Here is a 20741-nt window from a genome sequence, read left to right as displayed (position 1 = left end):
GCCAGCGGTGTGATTGATGAGTTTGTTTTATAAGGCCAAATGGTTCAAGGCTAAATGGCCAGAATTCTTTATATTTAAGTGGCCGTACTGACAGACATACACAGATCATGTGTACAGACTCAAATTTTTAGGGTTTGACATCCCCCCCAGATGACTTTTCAATATCTCTAACAAAAATAAAACCTTTCTATGTTGTTTTTTGATTTTTCAAACATGGCATGTGTAACAAAGTTACCTTATATGTAAACAGGCAGCTGGGATACATAAGATTAGCTGGTGACATTTAGACCACGAGGGTGTTGCCTGTTTTTACTAGTCTGCCAGGTTCAAAGAAACATATCAGACACCGTAAGAAATATCTGGCATGGATTTTCTGCTGACAATGAAAATGATGTTATTTTATCTCTTTACTGAAGCTCAACAGCAATAAAGATAATAGATAAACAATAAAGATAGTAAACATTTTTAAATGTACAATGACAATAAAAGGTTATTCTATTCTAGAAAGTGTTTATAGATGATTTAGAAGCAGATCATGAGAGAATGGTTCAGAATAGAATAGAATAGAAATATCCCTTATTGTCCCTCACTGAGGAAATACACTTTACGGAAGAAAAATAAAATTAAAATAAAATTGAGTAAGTGTTTAAAAAAACCTCTGTATTCATGCACATTCGTTACATTATACAACACGTGTTCTGTTTTTCAGTTGCAGTTTTCTGCAGTTTCTGCAATTCATCCTTTTAAGTTACTTTTAGCAAATTATTTGCCATAGGCCAACACACATGTATGTTCACACAGACACACATTACATCAGGTGTGTGCAAGTGTGCAGTCAGGGACATGCGGGGAGGTGGATCTTCTCTTACCAGGATGGAAAAGGAACAGTCACTCCCACAGACGCATTATTACAGAACACTGAGGGGGGTTCGTTCTCTTCACACAGTGGTGACACCTGTAACTGTCCGTACCACTCAAGAGGACCCTCAAAACAAACCCAACTTTACAGAGGTCTCGGACATTTGCTCAAGTAGACAAGGACATGGAGGAGAAGGACTTGCAATCCGTTGAGTATTTTGTGAAGAGGGAGGTTCTGGATGAGTTATGCCTGGATGAAGTGGCTCAAAAAGAGACCTGGTCCACTAAACTGACACTGGGTGATCAGGTGAAAGAGCCCCTGAGGTAATTTTTTTTAAAAGACATGGGAAGTTATCGCAAAGACAAAGGGTTAGGGTTAGAACTTCTCAACATTTAAAAGATATTAATGAAGTGAGCTAAAGAGCTGAGAATGAGTTTGCATGTTTAGATAGAGGTTTGACTTGTCTGGTTGGTTAACTGTTTTGTTATCTCAAAGCAAAGTTCATCATTTTTGAAAATTTTCCCTGGTTAACCTTTAAAACAACTTGTGATACAGCACATCATATCTGACCATAAAAGTGATACTGATGAATCACAAAAGCAATTATTGACAGTTCAATTACATGAATTCATAACTGTTAACGCGTCAACATGGCAGAGGAGGTCGAGACTTACTTTATTACCTTACATATTTCTTTGGGACAAAGAAGGCAAATATTCATGCAGGAGAAAGGCAATTAATTATTTTATTTATTTATTTTTGTTAAATACTTAGTTATTACTCCATGGAAGCTTATCACATTTCTACCCTAAGCCACAGTGACTTAATCTTTTACAGCCCCAGCTGATAAAAGATGTAACAGGTGGTACAGTTCACAAGTTACATTGTCAGTCTTTTTGTATATATCCCTCTTCAGCAGACTAATAGATATAAAAAGGTACATAGATATTCTTTATTTATTTAAGATTAAAACTACAAACTACAAAGTCGATATCAGCACTTAAATTGTGTCTTTCTGGAATGACTGTTGCAGATGTTCGGTGCCCAGGCTGAAACACATACTTCTAACCTGGGTCCCTGTTCTCAGCTGGTTGCCTCGTTACTCCATCAGAGAAAATGCCTTAGGAGACCTGATTTCTGGCTGCAGTGTCGGCATCATGCATCTGCCGCAGGGTTTGTATGTGGGAATTTGTGCACTTGAGGGAGCTCACTCTTTAGCCACACAAATTCAGTACAAATGTTTGTAATAGAAGCAGCTACCTTAATTTTATCCAAATCTGAAGACAATAATTAGGACACAGGCTGATATCAATTCTCCCACCCCACTCTAATCAGTAAACAGAAAAAGGATGTTTCTATCAATCTTTTAAGCAACCAAAATGTGTCTGAAGGACTTTAAGCTGACATATATGCGTTCTATCTTCTTTAAAAAGGCATGGCATATGCTCTTCTGGCTTCCCTGCGACCAGTGTATGGCCTTTACACCTCCCTCTTCCCAGTGCTGGTCTACTTCATCTTCGGTACATCGAGACACATTTCTATAGGTAAGTGATGTGGAAAATGTCTGTTTTCCTAATTCAAAAAAGCTTTAACATCATTGCTAATCTGTCTTGATGCATTCTCAATCATCCAGGTAAGTAAATCTCCAAAAAGTGATTCTGTTCATCTGGACGTAGCGTTTTCAGTGGGAGAAACTGTCATGGATAGTGAGGCAGACTCAGGCGCAGACCACAGTTTGATTTGTGAAACATGGAAGACATCATGGATTTTCATATTGTGAGGGAGCTTCAGCTTCACAGAGACAGGGTTGACTAGGGCAGAGATCTCAAAAGGACCGATGAAATTGGGTGTAAGTTTTTTGAATTCGGTCCTGACGGGAACAAAGCGGGTAGAGAGCCATACCTTCTGACCGGCAGAGTATTCGGGTGCTGGGGTCCAGTGCCGGTCTGCGATGCGTTTGTTGTTCTCCTTTGTGCGTAGTGGCCCGCCAAACCCGTCGACACCTGCGTAGATGAGCCTGGACGGAGGGTACAGAGTGCTGACCTTCCACAGTAGGAAATAGGGAAGGCTGATATCCCAAGGAAGCTTCGAATGGGACACCTACAGTACCTCTGTGCCAAGTTTAATCCAGATTTACTGTAAAATTCCTCAGAAATTAAATGACATTTATATTCAATTCAATACAGCCAATACACTACAATTATGCCAATTTCCTAAATTCATTAAAAATCATCCTGAATAGTTGATGTCCAGCTTTCAACACATCCCTCCTCTGGGACACCTACTGTACCTCTGTGCCAAGTTTCATACAGATTTACTGTAAAATCTGTATGAACTAACCCTAACCTGCAGTCAGCTGAGACTGAAGAAGTCACTCGGATGAGTGTCGAAACGTTTCTCCCACTGAAAACGCTACGTCCAGATGAACAGAATCAACCTTTTGGAGCATTGCTAATCTGATTCTTCCATGTCTCTATGAATATCTGTGTGTCCACATGGCTGTATTTTGTATGCTCAGGTACATTTGCTGTGATCAGCATCATGGTCGGGAGTGTGACAGAAAGGCTGGCACCTGACAGTAACTTTATTGTGAATGGCACTAATGGGACGGAAACTGTGGACATCGATAAACGCGATGCTTACAGAGTACAGGTGGCATGTTCCCTCACAGTCTTGACAGGAATCTTTCAGGTGTGTGTCTATTTTGTGTGTCAGACGTACAGCTTTTAGTGAAGTGATGAGCAAACCTTTCAGGGCATATTTCACCTCCTTTCCTTCACTGACTTTGTCATTTTACATCCTAAGATTCTGTTGGGTGTGGTGAGGTTTGGCTTCGTGGTCACCTACCTCTCTGAGCCCCTCATTCGTGGCTACACCACAGGATCGGCATGCCACGTGTGTGTCTCCCAGCTCAAGTACCTGTTTGGAATCACACCGTCTCGCTTCACTGGCCCCCTCTCCCTCATTTATGTGAGTGTGTTAATCATTATCTATCCAATTCACACTTAAGTACACTAACATTTTAAATTGCTGTCACTATTTATTTACTTTTTGTGCTACTTTGACCTTTACGATTAAACATTTAAAAAATTAATTTTGCAAAGTTAAAAATTTATATCATTAACTTTTCTTTAATGACTGCACTGGACTAATTACAACAGTTTTATGATGCCTGCACCTACATAAATGGATGAGTTATTCCTATTACCTTTGTAAATAAATACAAAGTTTGTGTGTTTGTGTCCTTGAGTGCAACAAAGTGCATGATATAAAATACTATAAGAACATGGCTTTTAGAGTAAAAGTTTTGCTTGGCCAGTAATGCCAGAAAAGAGCTTCATGAAATATACCAGTCCAATTACAGTCACCAGTATGGTTCCAGTAGCTGAAGCTAATCTCACTGGAGCTATGCAGGGAATTACAGGAGCTTACATGCTAGATGTTATTACACACATATCAGATTAGATGAAGTTGTAATTTTACCTGCTGTAATGAGACAATATTGAACTTGGAAACACACTTTGAAGAAGTCAGATCAAGCAGTTTAAGAGAATACACACATGCCTCCAGTAACACTGTGAGAAACCCTGGAGTCATTTTTGACCAGGACATGTACTTCAACCCACATATTAAACAAATATGTAAGACTGCGTTCTTCCATTTGCGCAACATCTCTAAAATTAGAAATATCCTGTCTCAGAGTGACGCTGAAAAACTAGTTCATGCATTTATTACTTCCAGGCTGGACGACTGTAATTCATTATTATCAGGAAGTCCTAAAAACTCCCTGAAAAGCCTTCAGCTAATCCAAAATGCTGCAGCAAGAGTCCTGACAGGGACTAGAAAGAGAGAGCATATTTCTCCTGTTTTGGCTTCCTGTTAAATCCAGAATTCAAAATCCTGCTCCTCACATACAAGGTCTTAAATAATCAGGCCCCATCTTATCTTAATGACCTTGTAGTACCATATCACCCTAGAGCACTTTGCTCTCGCTCTGCAGGCCTACTTGTTGTTCCTAGAGTATTTAAAAGTAGAATGGGAGGCAGAGCCTTCAGTTTTCAGGCCCCTCTTCTGTGGAACCAGCTTCCAGTTTGGATTCGGGAGACAGACACTATCTCTACTTTTAAGATTAGGCTTCAAACTTTCCTTTTTGCTAAAGCATATAGTTAGGGCTGGACCAGGTGACCCTGAATCCTCCCTTAGTTATGCTGCAATAGACGTAGGCTGCCGGGGGATTCCCATGATGCATTGAGTTTTTCCTTTCCAGTCACCTTTCTCACTCACTATGTATTAACAGACCTCTCTGCATTGAATCATATCTGTTATTAACCTCTGTCTCTCTTCCACAGCATGTCTTTTATCCTGTCTTCCTTCTCTCACCCCAACCAATCACAGCAGATGGCCGCCCCTCCCTGAGCCTGGTTCTGCCGGAGGTTTCTTCCTGTTAAAAGGGAGTTTTTCCTTCCCACTGTCGCCAAAGTGCTTGCTCATAGGGGGTCATATGATTGTTGGGTTTTTCTCTGTATCTATGAAGCGCCTTGAGGCGACTTTTGTTGTGATTTGGCGCTATATGAATAAAATTGAATTGAATTAGACAGGCACAAGTTTGCTTTAAATTAACTTGCTTCAGACACAAAGATGGCTGGGTTTAAGTGGAAGCTGCATTTTGATGACATGTATTCCTCACTGCTGGAGATTTCTGCTGACTTTAAGTACTAGCCGAATTTCCAGTCCTCTTGTACTATCATTGTTTGTATTGCCTTACTTGTTTGTTTTTCTTCTTTTCACAGACTGTGTTGGACATTTGCAGCCTGCTGCCGCAGACTCAGGTGCCAGAGCTGGTGGTTAGCCTGGTGGCACTCGCTGTTCTCATTGTGGTCAAAGAAATCAATGACTGCTACCGACAGAAGCTGCCGTTGCCTATTCCAATAGAGCTCGTAGTTGTAAGTCTTCCTTTTAGTTTTTCTTTCATCCTTTCTCTGCCAGTAAAACAGCAGGTGTATTGATTTATGCACCCAGCAGGGAGCGTCTTGACACCAATGATCACACTAGACCCAGGGAACGCTATAGTTGCACACGAAAGGGGCTGTTTGCAAGAAAGAAATATAAAAAGAACTAATGATACTGGAGTGACATTGTTTTTTTTAATCAACAGGTCATAGCAGCAACAATCATTACACATTTCTGTGAACTTCCTAGTAAATACAACATTGACGTGGTTGGAGAAATTCCCAGTGGGTAAGCTCATCTTTGTGTGGAAATAAAGTGCTGGAGTAAACCCAGGGCACAAAATTTCCTCCCTTTTCATTTCTGCCAGAAATCCAGAATTTGTTGATAAGACTGTCACACAATCTGCAAAGAAGTGTGTGTGTAACAGCGTGTCTCCTGAAGGCTCCTGTTATGGAAAAATCCAGGTTTCCCCACGGAAGCCATAAAACAGCGTGGGGTAAACACTAGCCATAATAGGAGATTAATGTCATACATGTATACAACAGCTACTGGCCTTTAAAGAGGGATTCATAAAATTTAATTTGACGTGTTTCTAAATTATTAAACAGATTCCTGTGTGTGTCGCTGATAAAACAGCTCACGTTTTTCTTCTGCTCCAGGCTCAAGGCCCCTCGTGCTCCAGATACCACTTTCTTCTCAGGCGTTATAGGAGATGCTTTTGCTGTGGCCATTGTGGGCTTTGCCATCAACATTTCTCTGAGCAAAACATTTGGCCTCAAATATGGCTACAAGGTGGACAGCAACCAGGTGAGGAAAGCATACACGCACAGTGGCCTGCACAAACAGTACAAGCAGTCCTCTGACTCTCTCATAACAAGGAGGAGTACAACTTTGGCCTAAAATTAGACTTTACTCTGTAGTCTGCTATTCCTGCCACATTAGTGGAAACAATCACTCAGGTTGTCACTGATCAAGCTTTGGCCCAGCTGCATAGGCTTCTGTTCATTTTGCTTCAGGTGCTTAGTTCATTGAAATAAATTTACTTCAGCTAATGCTTTAGAAAAGTAGTGTCAAACATAAGGCCCCGGGGCCAGATTCAGTCTGTCAAAGACTCCAATTTGACCCGCTGGACAGCTTTACCAAATATAATGCAGGGCATAAATTTTAAAATGTAAATGTCTTTTAAATGTATTTTCTTTTTTTTTCTTTTTTTTACCAACTTCCCTATGGCTATTCATACTACATCAAAGTAATTAATAAACAAATAACCAATTAAATAAAGGAAAAGTTCCTGCAATTTCTGTATCTGCTACACTGGCAGAAAGGGGAGTTTTATTAGTTTGGCCCATTTAGGATCAAACTGTGCTGGATTTGGCCCCAGATGTCAAACGATTTTTGACATCCCTGCATTAGAATAAATAACCAAAGCATTATATTCTTAGATCTTATGCTTAGATTGTAGTCTCAGACAGTGTGAGCTGCAACAAAAATACTTGTCTACATTGTTTCATTAACTCTTATTGTTTTTTCTAAAGCTTCAAAGAGAGAGATTACGCTATTCATGCAGTGCATTTTTATTTATTCACTTAGTTCTAACTAGTAGTGCAATTTTGGGAAATGGCTTTCTCTTATTTCTTCAGCACCCTCCAGAGTTATTTAAAGTGTCACAGGTGTCTGAATTACCCAAATAATAATAACAGACTATAATTGAATCAGTCAGTTACATGATTCAATGTTAAAATAAAAAGATACATTGTGTGAAACAAGAAGAAATTAAATGAGTTACAAGCAGTACAGAAGCATCACTTTCGATTTTTTGCTTGTTCTTTGTAACCTGATTAATAATTCCCCATGCAAACTCATGTCCTGGAACTGAACTGCACTGTTTATAATTTGCTGGTAAATCAGATTTTGTAATCAGTTCATTAGAGAAATGATTAATGTTTGGTTAAATTAGATGCATGCAAAAAAAAAAGAACCTGGATGTTTTGTTTTTTAAATGCCAAAACAAACATAGAGGTGTATTAAAAACAGTGTTGGGCAAGTTACTTTTAAAAAGTAACGATTTATAGTAACTAGTTGCTTCTTCAAAAAAGTAACTGAGTTAGTAACTGAGTTACAATATTCTAAAAGTAATTAATTACTTGAAAAGTAACTATTGCGTTACTTTAAAAAAATGTTTAACCCTCTGGGGTTCAGGGTATAATTGGCAGGTGTTCTATATTCAATTAAATTTTATTTACACAGCACCAAATCACAACAACAGTCGCATCAAGGTGCTTCATATTGTAAGGTAGACCCTACAATAATACATACACGGAAAGTATGCTCACAGGCCTCCATTGCACTGGAGGCTTGTGAGCATACTTTTTTTTACCATGTTGTGCAAAGTAATGAGCAGTAGAACAAAGCACATTGTCCTCTAGTATAATGAGGAGGAAGAATCAATGATCAGGAAGATCGAGGGTTAGAAGATAAAGAAAATATTGTCAATATTTAGAGCACATGCTACCCTTTCTCTGAAGAAGCACATCACCCACCTGCAGAAGTGGAAGAAGGCTATGTGAAGAAAAGTGATGAAGAATCTGAACTATGTTCAAGTAGGTTCTCAGGCATCCAGGACATGGTAGTCTGAGGAGCTTGGAAAGAAAGTGACTGGGCTTCTTGAAGTTTCTTGAATTTTCAGAATGTGAAACTGAAATAGAAGATGTGTCAGAGGACTACACATCATCCATTTCAATTATGATGAAGACAAAGAATCAAGCAAGAAAGAGGAGTCAGCTGAGACAGAGGAATATTTGCAGTAATGTGAGGAAACAGAGGTGAAGGGAGCCACCTGAAGAAGGAGTCCTATCGGGCTTGGTTAGCCTGTGGGACTCCGGAGGCACCTGACAGGTATCGACAGGCCAAGCGGAGTGCGGCTCGGGCAGTGGCTGAAGCAAAAACTCGGGTGTGGGAGGAGTTCGGAGAGGCCATGGAAAAAGACTTTCGGACTGCCTCGAAGAGATTCTGGCAAACCGTCAGGCGTCTCAGGAGGGGAAAGCGGTGCTCTACCTGCACTGTGTATAGTGCTGGTGGAGCGCTGCTGACGTCGACTGAGAAAATTGTCAGGCGGTGGAAGGAATACTTCGAGGACCTCCTTAATCCCACTGACACGTCTTCCGAGGAGGAAGCAGAGTCTGGGGATGAGGGGAATGACCCGCCAATTTCCGGGGGCGAGGTCACTGAGGCAGTTAAACAACTCCTTGGTGGCAGAGCCCCTGGTGTGGATGAGGTCCGCCCCGAGTTCCTGAAGGCTCTGGACGTTGTAGGGCTGTCCTGGTTGACACGTCTCTGCAATGTTGCGTGGAGATCAGGGGCAGTACCTGTGGACTGGCAGACCGGGGTGGTGGTCCCCATCTTTAAGAAGGGGGACCGGAGGGTGTGTTCCAACTACAGGGGGATCACACTCCTCAGCCTCCCTGGGAAAGTCTATGCCAGGGTGCTGGAAAGGAGAGTTCGTCCGCTAGTCGAACCTCGGATACAGGAGGAACAATGCGGTTTTCGTCCTGGTCGCGGAACACTGGACCAGCTCTTTATCCTCTCCAGGATACTTGAGGGTGCATGGGAGTTTGCCCAACCAGTCTACATGTGTTTTGTGGACTTGGAGAAGGCATTCGACCGTGACCCTCGGGGTGTCCTGTGGGAGGTGTTGCGGGAGTATGGGGTGTCTGGCCCATTGCTACGGGCCATTCGATCCCTATACAACCGTTGCAAGAGCTTGGTTCGCATTGCCGGCAATAAGTCGGACTCGTCCCGGTGGGTGATGGGCTCCGCCAGGGCTGCCCTTTGTCTCCGGTTCTGTTCATAATTTTTATGGACAGGATTTCTAGGCGCAGCCAAGTGGCGGAGGGCTTTCGCTTTGGTGGCCTCAGAATCTCATCTCTGATTTTTGCAGATGATGTGGTTCTGTTGGCTTCATCGGGTGAGGGCCTCCAGCTCGCACTGGAACAGTTCGCAGCCGAGTGTGAAGCAGCGGGAATGAGGATCAGCACCTCCAAATCTGAGGCCATGGTTCTCAGCCGAAAAAGAGTGGTCGGGGATGAGTTCCTGCCCCAAGTGGAGGAGTTCAAGTATCTCGGGGTCTTGTTCGTGAGTTTGGGAGAAGGGAGCCGGAGATCGACAGATGGATTGGTGCGGCGGCTGCAGTGATGCGGATGCTGCACTGGTCCATCGTGGTGAAGAGGGAGCTGAGTGTAAAAGCGAAGCTCTCAATTTACCGGTCGATCTACGTCCCTACCCTCACCTATGGCCACGAGCTGTGGTTAGTGACCGAAAGAACGAGATCGCGGATACAAGCGGCGGAAATGAGCTTCCTCCGAAGGGTGGCTGGCCTCTCCCTTAGAGATAGGGTGAGAAGTTCGGCCATCCGGGAGGGGCTCAGAGTAGAGCCGCTGCTGCTCCACATCGAAAGGAGCCAGCTGAGGTGGTTCAGGGCATCTGACAAGGATGCCCCCTGGGCGCCTCCTGGGTGAGGTGTTCCAGGCATGTCCCACCGGGAGGAGGCCCCGGGGCAGACCCAGGAAACGCTGGAGAGATTATATCTCTCGGCTGGCCTGGGAATGCCTTGGTGTTCCCCCGGATAAGCTGGAGGAGGTGGCTGGGGAGAGGGAGGTCTGGGCCTCTTTGCTTAGGCTGCTGCCCCCGCGACCCGGCCTCGGATAAAGCGGATGAAGATGGATGGATGGATGGATGGATGGATAGATGGATGGATGTGAGGAAACATTGATCTGGTCTTCTATCCTTCCCAGTGACAGACGATACATGACTCTCTCATGTGCCACAGAGAAAGACAATCTACCACAGTCCAAGCACATATGCCAGGTCCCATACTCCTTCAGTCGCTTTTCTACTCGAGCACTGAAAGCATTATACACAGTGTATTATGCTTTAACTTTCTCACTAAAGTTCAACATACAGGACTCTGTAGTTAGTCAGATAGTCAAAATAATCTGAACATTTAAATATTTTATTGTCTTGTTTTATTTTCGCTCAAAAACAGAGTGTACTTTATGTAAACAAGGCCTGGTGGCCCTAAAATGTATAATGTAGGGTAAATTTTGGGTTAATGTGTTGGTCTTAAGTAAAACTCAGGTGTAACACTGAATTGATTGACAATTTATACTTTATACTTTAAAAAACAGTCAAATGAAATGGGGACATTTTTGACCCCTGAGGACCACAGGTGTATGGAAATCGGGAGGATATTATGAGGGTTAATGAATCATATTTCATAACTTTAAATGCAAGTACAAATTGTCAATTTTAAAATCATATGCACAAGTTATTTGCATCCATTTACCTTTTACCCTTGTTTTAAATAACCATTTCAAACTATTTACAGAACAATCAGCTGTTCTTCAATAAGATGCCACAAATTATTTGTGCCTCTCCAAAAACATCATTTCTGTCCACTATAAAGGAAACATCACAGCCTGATACCTGCAGGTCTGACAGCAGCAGGTGTATCACTCCTGTTTCTAGGAGACAGCAGTCGCCTCATTGTTCTGACACACAACACAAAACTATCCACAACACTACACACTAACTACACAAGACAACACATTAACTACACACTCCAAACACGCTAAACGTCACAAATCTCTCACGTCTCAAAACTCACTCTCTCTCTCTCTTTTTCTGCTGTCTTTCTCTCTCTCTCTCCTAAAACTTCCCCTTTTTTATTTTATTTTTTTTTTGGGGGGGGGGGGGGGGGGTCATAGGCAGAGAGTGCTCTGCGCTGTCCTTAGACAGTAAACGTGACGAAACTATTGAGGAAAAAACAGGCGTATATATTGTTAATCATGACTCTGGTTTTACGTGGCCTATCAACACAATTTATAAACTGGTATATGTCACCTTGTTGCTTTGTCTTTAAGTGGTCATGTAAGGCTTACCACAACTACTTTTTTCTTCCTCAGTCAAACAGCAGCACTCATGCGATTGTTTTGCCCCCTGAGCTCCAGGTCTCGTGCTAGACCAGGGGTCGGCAACCTGCGGCTCCGGAGCCGCATGCGGCTCTTTAGTCCTTATAGTGCGGCTCCGCGTGGTTTGGGAAAATAAATTTTATTTAGCTGAAGTGTATTTTATTTATGTTAGTTCTTTTTTAACTTGTAGTTCTAAATTGGAAGATTATTGTGATATTGAAATATAAAAATAAAATTATATTCTATTATTTTTTCATCGCTCAAAATAAGCGTCACACTGGCGGAAGCCGGTATACCCGCCGAAACGTCGTGCATTTATCGAGATTTTTAACCCCAGGTAGCCCAAATATGGCTCTTCGGATCCACATTATGTCAGCAGCTATTCTCCACCGTGAACTATGTTAAAAACAAACATCGCTCACGCCTCACAGATGACAGCTTACAGTCCTGCGTAAAGATGAAAGTGACTTCGTACAGCCCCGACCTGCAGACACTGTGCGCAGAGGTTCAGGAGCAGAAGTCCCATTGTAAACATATCACGGCAGACCCGACGATGTTTGTATGAACACGCTTTTCAGCATCTCTTTATTGACCACTTTTCACACACGGTTGCTGTACGCATACAGCCGACTGCAGCTTTGCAGCTCACAGCCCAACACACACCAACACAACAGCAGAGAGAGCGCAGACGTAAAGGCGGCGAGTCGTGACTGCGGGTGCTCAGGTGCGTCTTCCTCCCCTGCAACGGCGCTGCAGACCACGCCCTGCCACACACATTAAGCAGGTAAAATACATATTTAGGCAGAATTTTGCAAATATCTATTTTTCATCTTTTAGCAGCATAGAGCTTTTTTTCCAATTATTTTTTAAAAATCAGTTCAAGGCTCCAAAATCCCAAAGGCCATATAAGGGTGGCGGCTCACAACAGTTTTTGTTTGCTGGATCATTTTAGTTCAGCTGGGTGTCTTTCCTTTTGTTATATTTCTTTAAGAGTTCAAAATGTGTTAATTACATAAATAAAATGTAATTTTCTCTGTAGCACTTCATGGATTTCATAAGGAACACACCTTAGTTGTTCACACAAAGCATAAATGTAAAAAACAATATATACAGTATTATCTTCATTTTAGATGTCAAAAAGTGTTTTCTTTTGCGTGGAACCCGGGTCCAAATGGCTCTTTGGGTGTTAAGTGAGCCCTGTTGCAGAGCGCGCAGCTGCTTAAAGCTGTAGCGTCCACATTACTTACGTAGTCAGCTACTTCCATGCAACTGATATAAGATGCGGTAAGCTGAACACAGCTTCAACCGTCTGTTTGTTGAAAAATAGTAACGGACTATTTTTCTTGTTAGTAACTGTAACGGCGTTGTAACGATAGGAATAGTAATTAGTTAGATTACTCGTTACTGAAAAAAGTAACGCCGTTACTTGTAACGCCGTTATTCCCATCACTGATTAAAAATCATTCTGTTGTTTGCACACTTTGACACACGTGCAGAGCTATTTAACTGGGATCAGAGGCAATGTGTGAACAGTCAAATGCTCTAAGGGCGAGACTGCTAAAAAATTAACGCCCAACACGCTTTTTTGCAATCAGGAATCTTAACTACTGCGACCACGTCTCTCAGCGTGGCAGTGACGTGCTGGCCTGGTCAAAAAAATTAATAAGGAGTGCACTGATGTCATTGACCCAAAAGTTGTGCTGACCTGAAGTCACATCAATACCATTAACCAAAGTGTTGCGTCTTGTCTGCCTTTTGTCTTTCCAGGAGCTCGTCGCGTTGGGTCTCAGTAACACTATTGGTGGATTTTTTCATTGTTACTCTGTAACTTCCTCGTTGTCACGGAGTCTTGTCCAGGAGAGCACAGGGGGCAAGACACAAGTAAAAACAACTACTTCTGTGATCGAACAGCACAAACTGCAACTGTGCAAACAATTCAGGCACTAAAATAAGAAAAAAGGATGAGGAAGAACAGTTTTTTAATAAATTAATCTTCAAATATACAGGAAAAAAAATCAGTATTTGATGTGACAAACATAAGATTTTAAACACATCCATTTAAACTGTTAACACACACAGACGTATGGCAGGTAAGTCATTAGAGACCCTCGGGTCATGGATTGAGGGTCATCTGCCTTCATGATGATCTTACATTGAAGGGTAAGAAGGAAAACTTCTGGACTGGCTGAATCATTTGCACAGACATTTACAACAAATTACACCTGATTTTTATGGTCATCTTGAGACCATTTATTGTGTGTGTGTGTATGTGTGTGTGTGTGTGTGTGTGTGTGTGTGTTTGGAAGGTTGCGGGGGTGATTTCCTCCATCATTGTGCTGATCACAGTTTTGAAAATAGGTCCTCTCTTTGAAGATCTCCCCAAGGTAACACTCTCCTTCCTGAGCCATTTCTTGCTAATGATCGCCATCCCTCCTGGCAGTTTCTGAGCCGGTGAGGTTATGGGTATGCGTGATTTCATTAGTGTCTGTGTTTGCTCCTCAGGCCGTCTTATCCACAATCGTGTTTGTGAACTTGAAAGGAATGTTTAAGCAGTTTATGGATGTCTCTTTGCTGTGGAAGACCAACAAGGTTGACTTGGTAAGACTTAATCCTCTTTAGCAGGCACTCTGCTCAGCTGAATACTGTGTGACCTTTGTGGCACCGTGGACCTTGTTAACGTTTTGTGTTCATACCGCCCTCTAGCTGGTGTGGCTTGTAACATTCATAAGCACCATCGTGCTCAACTTGGACCTGGGCCTGGCTGTCTCCGTTGCGTTTTCCATGCTTACTTTCATCTTCAGAACACAACTGTAACTACACAACTCTAATTATTAATTAGTAATGTCTATGCAATCACGATGAGGTACTTAAATGAGATGCAGGGAAATTGTTGGTGTAATTTTGACATTTTTAATGCCTTTCAGACCACGTTACTCAATCTTGGGCAACTTACCAGGCACTGAACTTTATCTGGACACAGACACCTACAAGGAGGTAAATTAAATATAAAATAAAGTTTAAGCTGGCCCAAATTCTAATAACAACAATAAATATATTACTTGAGGAAATTAACCATGCATATAGTGGTAGATTTTTAAAAATCTGAGTTTTAGAATTCTCCACTTCTCCACTAGTTAAACTAATATCAGCTTTAAGGAAGCGACTGAAAGGCTACTAGTTGAAATGAAAGACACCACTAGACTGACGCATGAACGTGTGAAACAGAGTGCTCAACAAGTTTGTTGGACCACCACTCAGTGTTTATGCCTTAAAGTAATAGTGGGGCTAGAATCTGTCGTTACGTTTCTGTAATCCAAGCTGTTCAATCAAAAACATATTTTTAATGCTTAAATATAATTATTGTTGTTATCCATGATTTTTCTTTTTTTTTTTCTTTTTTTTCTTTTTTTTTGGCCTGTCCCGTTTGGCTCTTTTGCCATCAGAATTGTTGTCTAAAGGCAAAGAAAGATGGCCAACGGATTTACTTTACCAAATTGACCATCCCAGCCTTGCCATAATGGTCCATTTGATTCACCTTTTATTGTTTATTTTATTTTCACTTACTGAATATGGGACAGACTTGACTGGGGGAAAGAAGGGGAGAAAGAAAGAGGGAAAGAGAAACAGCTGAGAAGAGGGACGGGGGAGAAGGGCAAAAACCAAAAACCAACAGAACGGGCAGAGAAAAAAAAGAAGAAAAAAAGAAAAAAATGCATATATCAATCACCTGGGTCACCTGCTGAGAAAGAAAAAAGAAAACAAGCAGAAGAGAACAAGAGTAATAGAATAAACAACATCACAATGATATATGGGAATATGACAGTAAATACTAAATATTAAACATTATTGTGCAGCACATAAGATCAACAGAACACAGTGTGCTTTGAGGTAGCAGCCAAAAAGGGTGTAGTTTGTGGGTGTGATCACCCGTGTGTACACCTGTGAGCATGGACGCGCTTGTTTTTTTAAAAGGTTCCTTCATGTAATGATCTGCTAGAGGGTGTGGGGGGGCCACAGCCCCGTCCTCCAGGGCATGAAGCAGGTATGGAGGAGATCAAAACTCCAGACATCCAGAGGCCCCCAGAACACAAGAGACCAAGGAAGACCAACAGAGGGGCAGCTGCGCCACTGTCCCAGAAAGAGCTGAGGAGAGTCCCAGATGAGGGCTCACTCAGCAGCCGCGGAGCAGAAGCCAGGGGGAGTTGCAGTGACGCGCCCGTGAGCTCCGCCGGCAGCCAGCTGTGCCTGAGTGACCGAGCCCCAGGCCGAGAGGCCGGGGGCACCCCACCTCCGAAGTGGCCCGAGCAAGCCCCAGGCTCCAGGCCCCGATAAGCGGCCGCCAAGGAGTGAGCCGGTGTGTACCTGGACGCCCATCCCCGGACACAAAGAACCACCAACGCACCGATGTCTGAGGGAGTCCGCCACTGGCAGGGGAAGTGGTGGTGGGGGGAGATAGGCCTCCAAACCTTGGAGGGCCTGAGATGTCCCCAGAGAGGTGGCGCCTGACACCCAACCTGACATATAGACACAGACATACAGGCACACACAGATACAAACATCCATTCCCACCCTCATGCTCTCATATACACTTACTCCACACTCAACCAACGTGGAGACAGACATAAAGAGACGCTGTACACACGATCACACTCCCCAAGCGTACTCTAAGCCCCGGGTCTAGGTACCCTTGCCCCTGGAGGGGGGGAACTGCACCCAGACCCAGGTGGTGTTACCCTTTTCCCTGCGGTGGGGGGAGGCAGACCGCCCCGACTCCGCAGCAGCAGGGAGGCCCCAGACCGCAGTCGGACGGCCGACTGGGGAGGGAAGGAAAGGAGGGGCAAGTGACCCCTCCCTGGGGCCAGCTCCCCCGCTGACCCCAGTAGGCACCCCCATACTCCGCGACCCACCAGGGAAAGGGGGCCCATGCCCATCCAGACCGGGGCCCAGCGCAGCAGCGCCCCCCGGCCCCACAGAGCCCAGGACAGTCCACCCAACCCCACCACAGAGAAAACTGCACCCACCCCACCATCCACTCTTCTTCCAGACTACATAAGACAATAAACACCCAGGCTGAGATCTTCCTCCACCTCTCCTGTATCTCCCCCTCCTGTAGAGAGAGCCCCTGAGGAGAGGAAAGCTCCTGCAAGATGTGACAATCTCCCCCACCAGTTGAAGAGCCCCCCAGGTGGCTCGATGCACCGGCGGCACCCTGCTCCAGGGCTGGGCCCCCATGCACCCACCCGCCCACAACCCCGGCAACACACCAACAAGGACCCAAGCCCCCGAGGCCCGGCCCGGGCCCCAGCCCAGAGACGGAGCGCCCCCAGAACCTCACGCCCATCCCGGACCCACCCAGGGGCAACCAGGCTACCAGGTCAGTAACCCACGTCCGTCAGCACAGACCCTCCCCTAGTCCCGCTGCACGCAGCCGCGAGGAAACAGTCACCTGAGAGCCAACAGAGCCCCTAACCGGACATGACCGCTACCCCGGGTTGAGCCCCCCAAGGAAAATGCCTCCGGGGAACCCCCCGACGCCCTAAGCCTGTCCCTACCCCCACACCAATCACAACAGTGAAGGCGGGACCAAACTATCCATGATTTTTCAAATTGACTGTTTAACCAAAAAAGCAGCAAAAATAGTCCAGCGCATTATTTTTTTATTAGCATGCCAAATTGCAGCTACTTAGTTGCATCCTTTGACATGTTAGTGTTGAATGTTGTGCTTGGTTAACTTTTAGTGTCAAACAAGCTTTTGGCAAATTTTAAAATATTTTAATTTTCTTGTTTTTATGACAGGTGGTCAAACATGTTTGTTAAGCACTTCTGTATTAAAGGGTTTCCTAGACAAAAAAACAAGAGTAAACCTTGGCATGTTTGTTTAAACATTCAGATTTTTTTCCTCCTGGAGCTGTAATCACAGCTTCACAGAATTGCAGACTTTAGAAATTAGGTTGTTCCCTTTCCATTTACACCGATTGCAGTAAGGTGGCAAGCGTGCAACTACCTTCTCTAGATGCTAATTTGTTTTGATTTACCCTGGTAGTGGGGCACTGTGAGTAAGGCTACATCTACTTACAATCATTAAGTGGTAGAGGAGCTCCGTTTAGTCAAACAACATCTGAGGAAAGCAGAAACTGCAAATGAAATAAGAGCAGGGTGTGAGTTTCTTAAACCTTCTAATGTGTGATTTCATGCAGGCAAAAGAGATTCCTGGAATTAAAATCTTCCGTTCATCTGCAACTATCTACTACACAAATGCCGAGATGTTCTTGGAGGTCCTGCAGGAGAAGGTATGTGGTTGCGTGTTCAATAATCTGTGCTCTGTGTGCGTATGTGTGAAATCTGCCTCTGCTTTCTACAGCACCCTCAATTGCTTTCACTATCTCTCTCACTCTTCTCACTTTCTCTCCTCTTTCTGTTTTAATGTGATGCTTGGCTCTTGTTGCAGACTGGAATCGAGATTGGGAAGCTGCTATCAGCAAAGAAGAAACGAGATGCAAAGCAGAAGCGTAGACAAGAGAAAGAGAAAAAGAAAACCAAGAAGGAGGCAAAAAAACAAGTATGAGATCTGAAATTAAGGTTTTGCTAATTCTTCCAAAATATATCAGTAAGTCAGAATCTTTAGTCACTAAGTTGCACATTCTCTTTAAAGGAGTCCCAGATGAACATAGAAACTGTCTCTGAAAGAACAAAAGGAGAGAGAAACGGGAATAGTGTGGACTTTAGCATGACAGAAACAGCTACAGATGGCCTTCATAAAGGCCAAATGAACTTGGCTTATGAACCTGACATAACCATGTCAGATTCAGACTCAGCCACAGGTTCTGACCACATCACAGAGTTTTCTCGGCACGGCGATGAAGAGAAAAAACGGGCCTGCAAATCGGGCACGCACAGCATCATCTTGGACATTTCCACAACCAGCTTTGTGGACACAGTCACTGTGAAGACACTGAAAAATGTATGTGTGTGCCTGCTGAAATGTTATCATTTTTCTAACGGATGACAAAGAGAGAACTAACGTGAGATTTGTCCTTTTCTCCCAGATTTTCAGGGACTTTGGAGAAGTTGATTTGGACATCTACTTAGCAGGCTGCCAAGGTAAAGGACACATCGGACAAAAACAGAGACAGAGGGTTCTCCTTAATGCTGAATTAAGGCACTGAAGCTTAACATAATGAATGCGACAAGGTCATAGCCTCGGTGGAGCCCTGCTACGCCCTGTCAGATGACAATGACACATGAATATTTATTTAGATGACTACAATATGCTCTCTCATTGTCATGCATATTTCTCTCCATTTATGTGTGGTAAAACAGCTTGTGTCGTGGAACAGCTGGAAGCAGCGGATTTCTTCTCAGCCTCCATCCCAAAGAGCCGGCTGTTTATCACCGTCCACGATGCAGTGCTTTATATTCGCAAGAAACAGTGGAAGGCTTATTTTGTGCTTGTGGGTCACCATCAATACTTATCACACTTTTGACTTCTCTGTTTATTTATCACTTGCCATTGAAGAAATACATTCTTTGAGATATTTTCACACATTGAGCTCTGGATCTTCCAATTTCTTTCAGGATGTGTCCCGCAACACCCAGATGTGACCAGCAGGGGTCAGATTCACTCAAATTTAGCCCTCTTCCTCCTCCTCTTTTCAGGCTGCTTTCTGTTTCATCACTCACCATCGTCTCCTCCCCTTTCAGTAAAGGGAGAATGAACCACCTTGACATGGCGCCCGGTTGCTATGGAAACATAGGGAGCGGTTGCTGTGGCAACAGGCTTTTTATGATATCCTCTAATGAGATATACAGCAAGACGTCACTGCAGCTCTCTCACACTGTGTTGCATGCAAGGGACAGGGAAGGGGCGGGGCTTTAGTGGGAGAATGTAACAGTGGACTAATAGGAGTCTGTATTTATAGCCAGTGTGAGAGAGCAGAGTGTTAGAAAGAAAGGTTGACCCCAGAGGGACACTCATATGTGAGAGGCGTGCATCTACCAGTTGATATTTTTTTAAAGACAACAAAAGCCAAAAGTCTCCAACGCATAACCAATAAAATCTGAACAGTGTTACTGTTTAGCTGTGCACCCCCCCCCCCCCCACAAAGCCTTAATTCTTACAGTACCCCTTCCCAAAGCCCGCAGTAATGAGCTGAATGGCATGCATTGTGTAATAGCTGTTACATTTTAGAGTAACAAAATGCGTGTCTATTTACAGTCATTATTTACATGTGTGGTTGCTCTGACATCTTGAGCTCCCTTCTATTTTTGGGCTGCGTGTCATCTGCTATTGCTCATATCAGAAGCTAAACAGTGCGCCTGTTTAGAAGCTAAATGAGAATATGATTTGCTGTCTGTGTGCTGATAACTGCCTGCTTTTTTCCCTCATCTTTTACTTTTTAGCTTTCAAAAATGTAGGAACTGTATTTGATAGTGCACAAATGTTTAGACAGCGTACAATGTGTATTTATGTGTAAACTGTATAATAGACATGTTTATGACTCTTAATTAATGAGATGCTAACAAAATAAATGATGAGCCTGCAGGAACACTGATAAAGGTCTAAGCTATTTTTTTAACTACCTGGATGTTAACTAACGGTGGTCCCTGAGGACCACAGGTGTATGGAAATCGGGAGGACATTATGAGGGTTAATGAAATGAGACCAAACGGAGCAGCAAACTGAGGTTAAACATTTATCTCCATAAAACAAACAGTCCAAAGACCACTGAATGACATCACAGTGACTTCATCCATCTTTTACATACTAAACAATCGTCCCGATTTCCATACACCTGTGGTCCACAGGGACAAAATGTCCCAAGGACAACACAAAGGTTAAAATGTTGAAAACATTCAGTTGTTGAACATCTATGGAGTTTGTTTTTGTTTTTCTGTACTTTCTGTACATATCTTATTTGAATAAAAATGAATGAGAATGTAAATAAAGACCCATAAAAACACATTAC

General features: G+C 43.4%; 1 protein-coding gene across 1 annotated transcript; it reads left to right on the top strand.

Annotated features, from left to right (window-relative positions):
• The first annotated feature begins 954 nt into the window (after window positions 1-954).
• Window positions 955-19623, top strand: LOC113013917 (solute carrier family 26 member 6-like). Its single transcript, XM_026155152.2, has 18 exons — window positions 955-1182; window positions 1893-2032; window positions 2293-2403; window positions 3378-3550; window positions 3665-3829; window positions 5650-5802; window positions 6015-6097; window positions 6469-6616; window positions 13543-13656; window positions 14082-14159; window positions 14278-14373; window positions 14479-14585; window positions 14700-14769; window positions 17973-18065; window positions 18224-18334; window positions 18428-18736; window positions 18822-18876; window positions 19096-19623. Exons 1-18 carry the CDS (start codon window positions 1043-1045, stop codon window positions 19257-19259), a joined length of 2310 nt encoding a protein of 769 aa, XP_026010937.1. The 5' UTR covers window positions 955-1042; the 3' UTR covers window positions 19260-19623.
• Window positions 19624-20741: the final 1118 nt, after the last annotated feature.

Source organism: Astatotilapia calliptera, chromosome 20 (genome assembly GCF_964374335.1).
Source record: "Astatotilapia calliptera chromosome 20, fAstCal68.1, whole genome shotgun sequence".
NCBI classification, from domain to species: Eukaryota; Metazoa; Chordata; class Actinopteri; order Cichliformes; family Cichlidae; genus Astatotilapia; species Astatotilapia calliptera.
The sequence above is the reverse complement of the archived record's forward strand: the minus strand, read 5'-3'. Positions and strand labels throughout refer to the sequence as shown.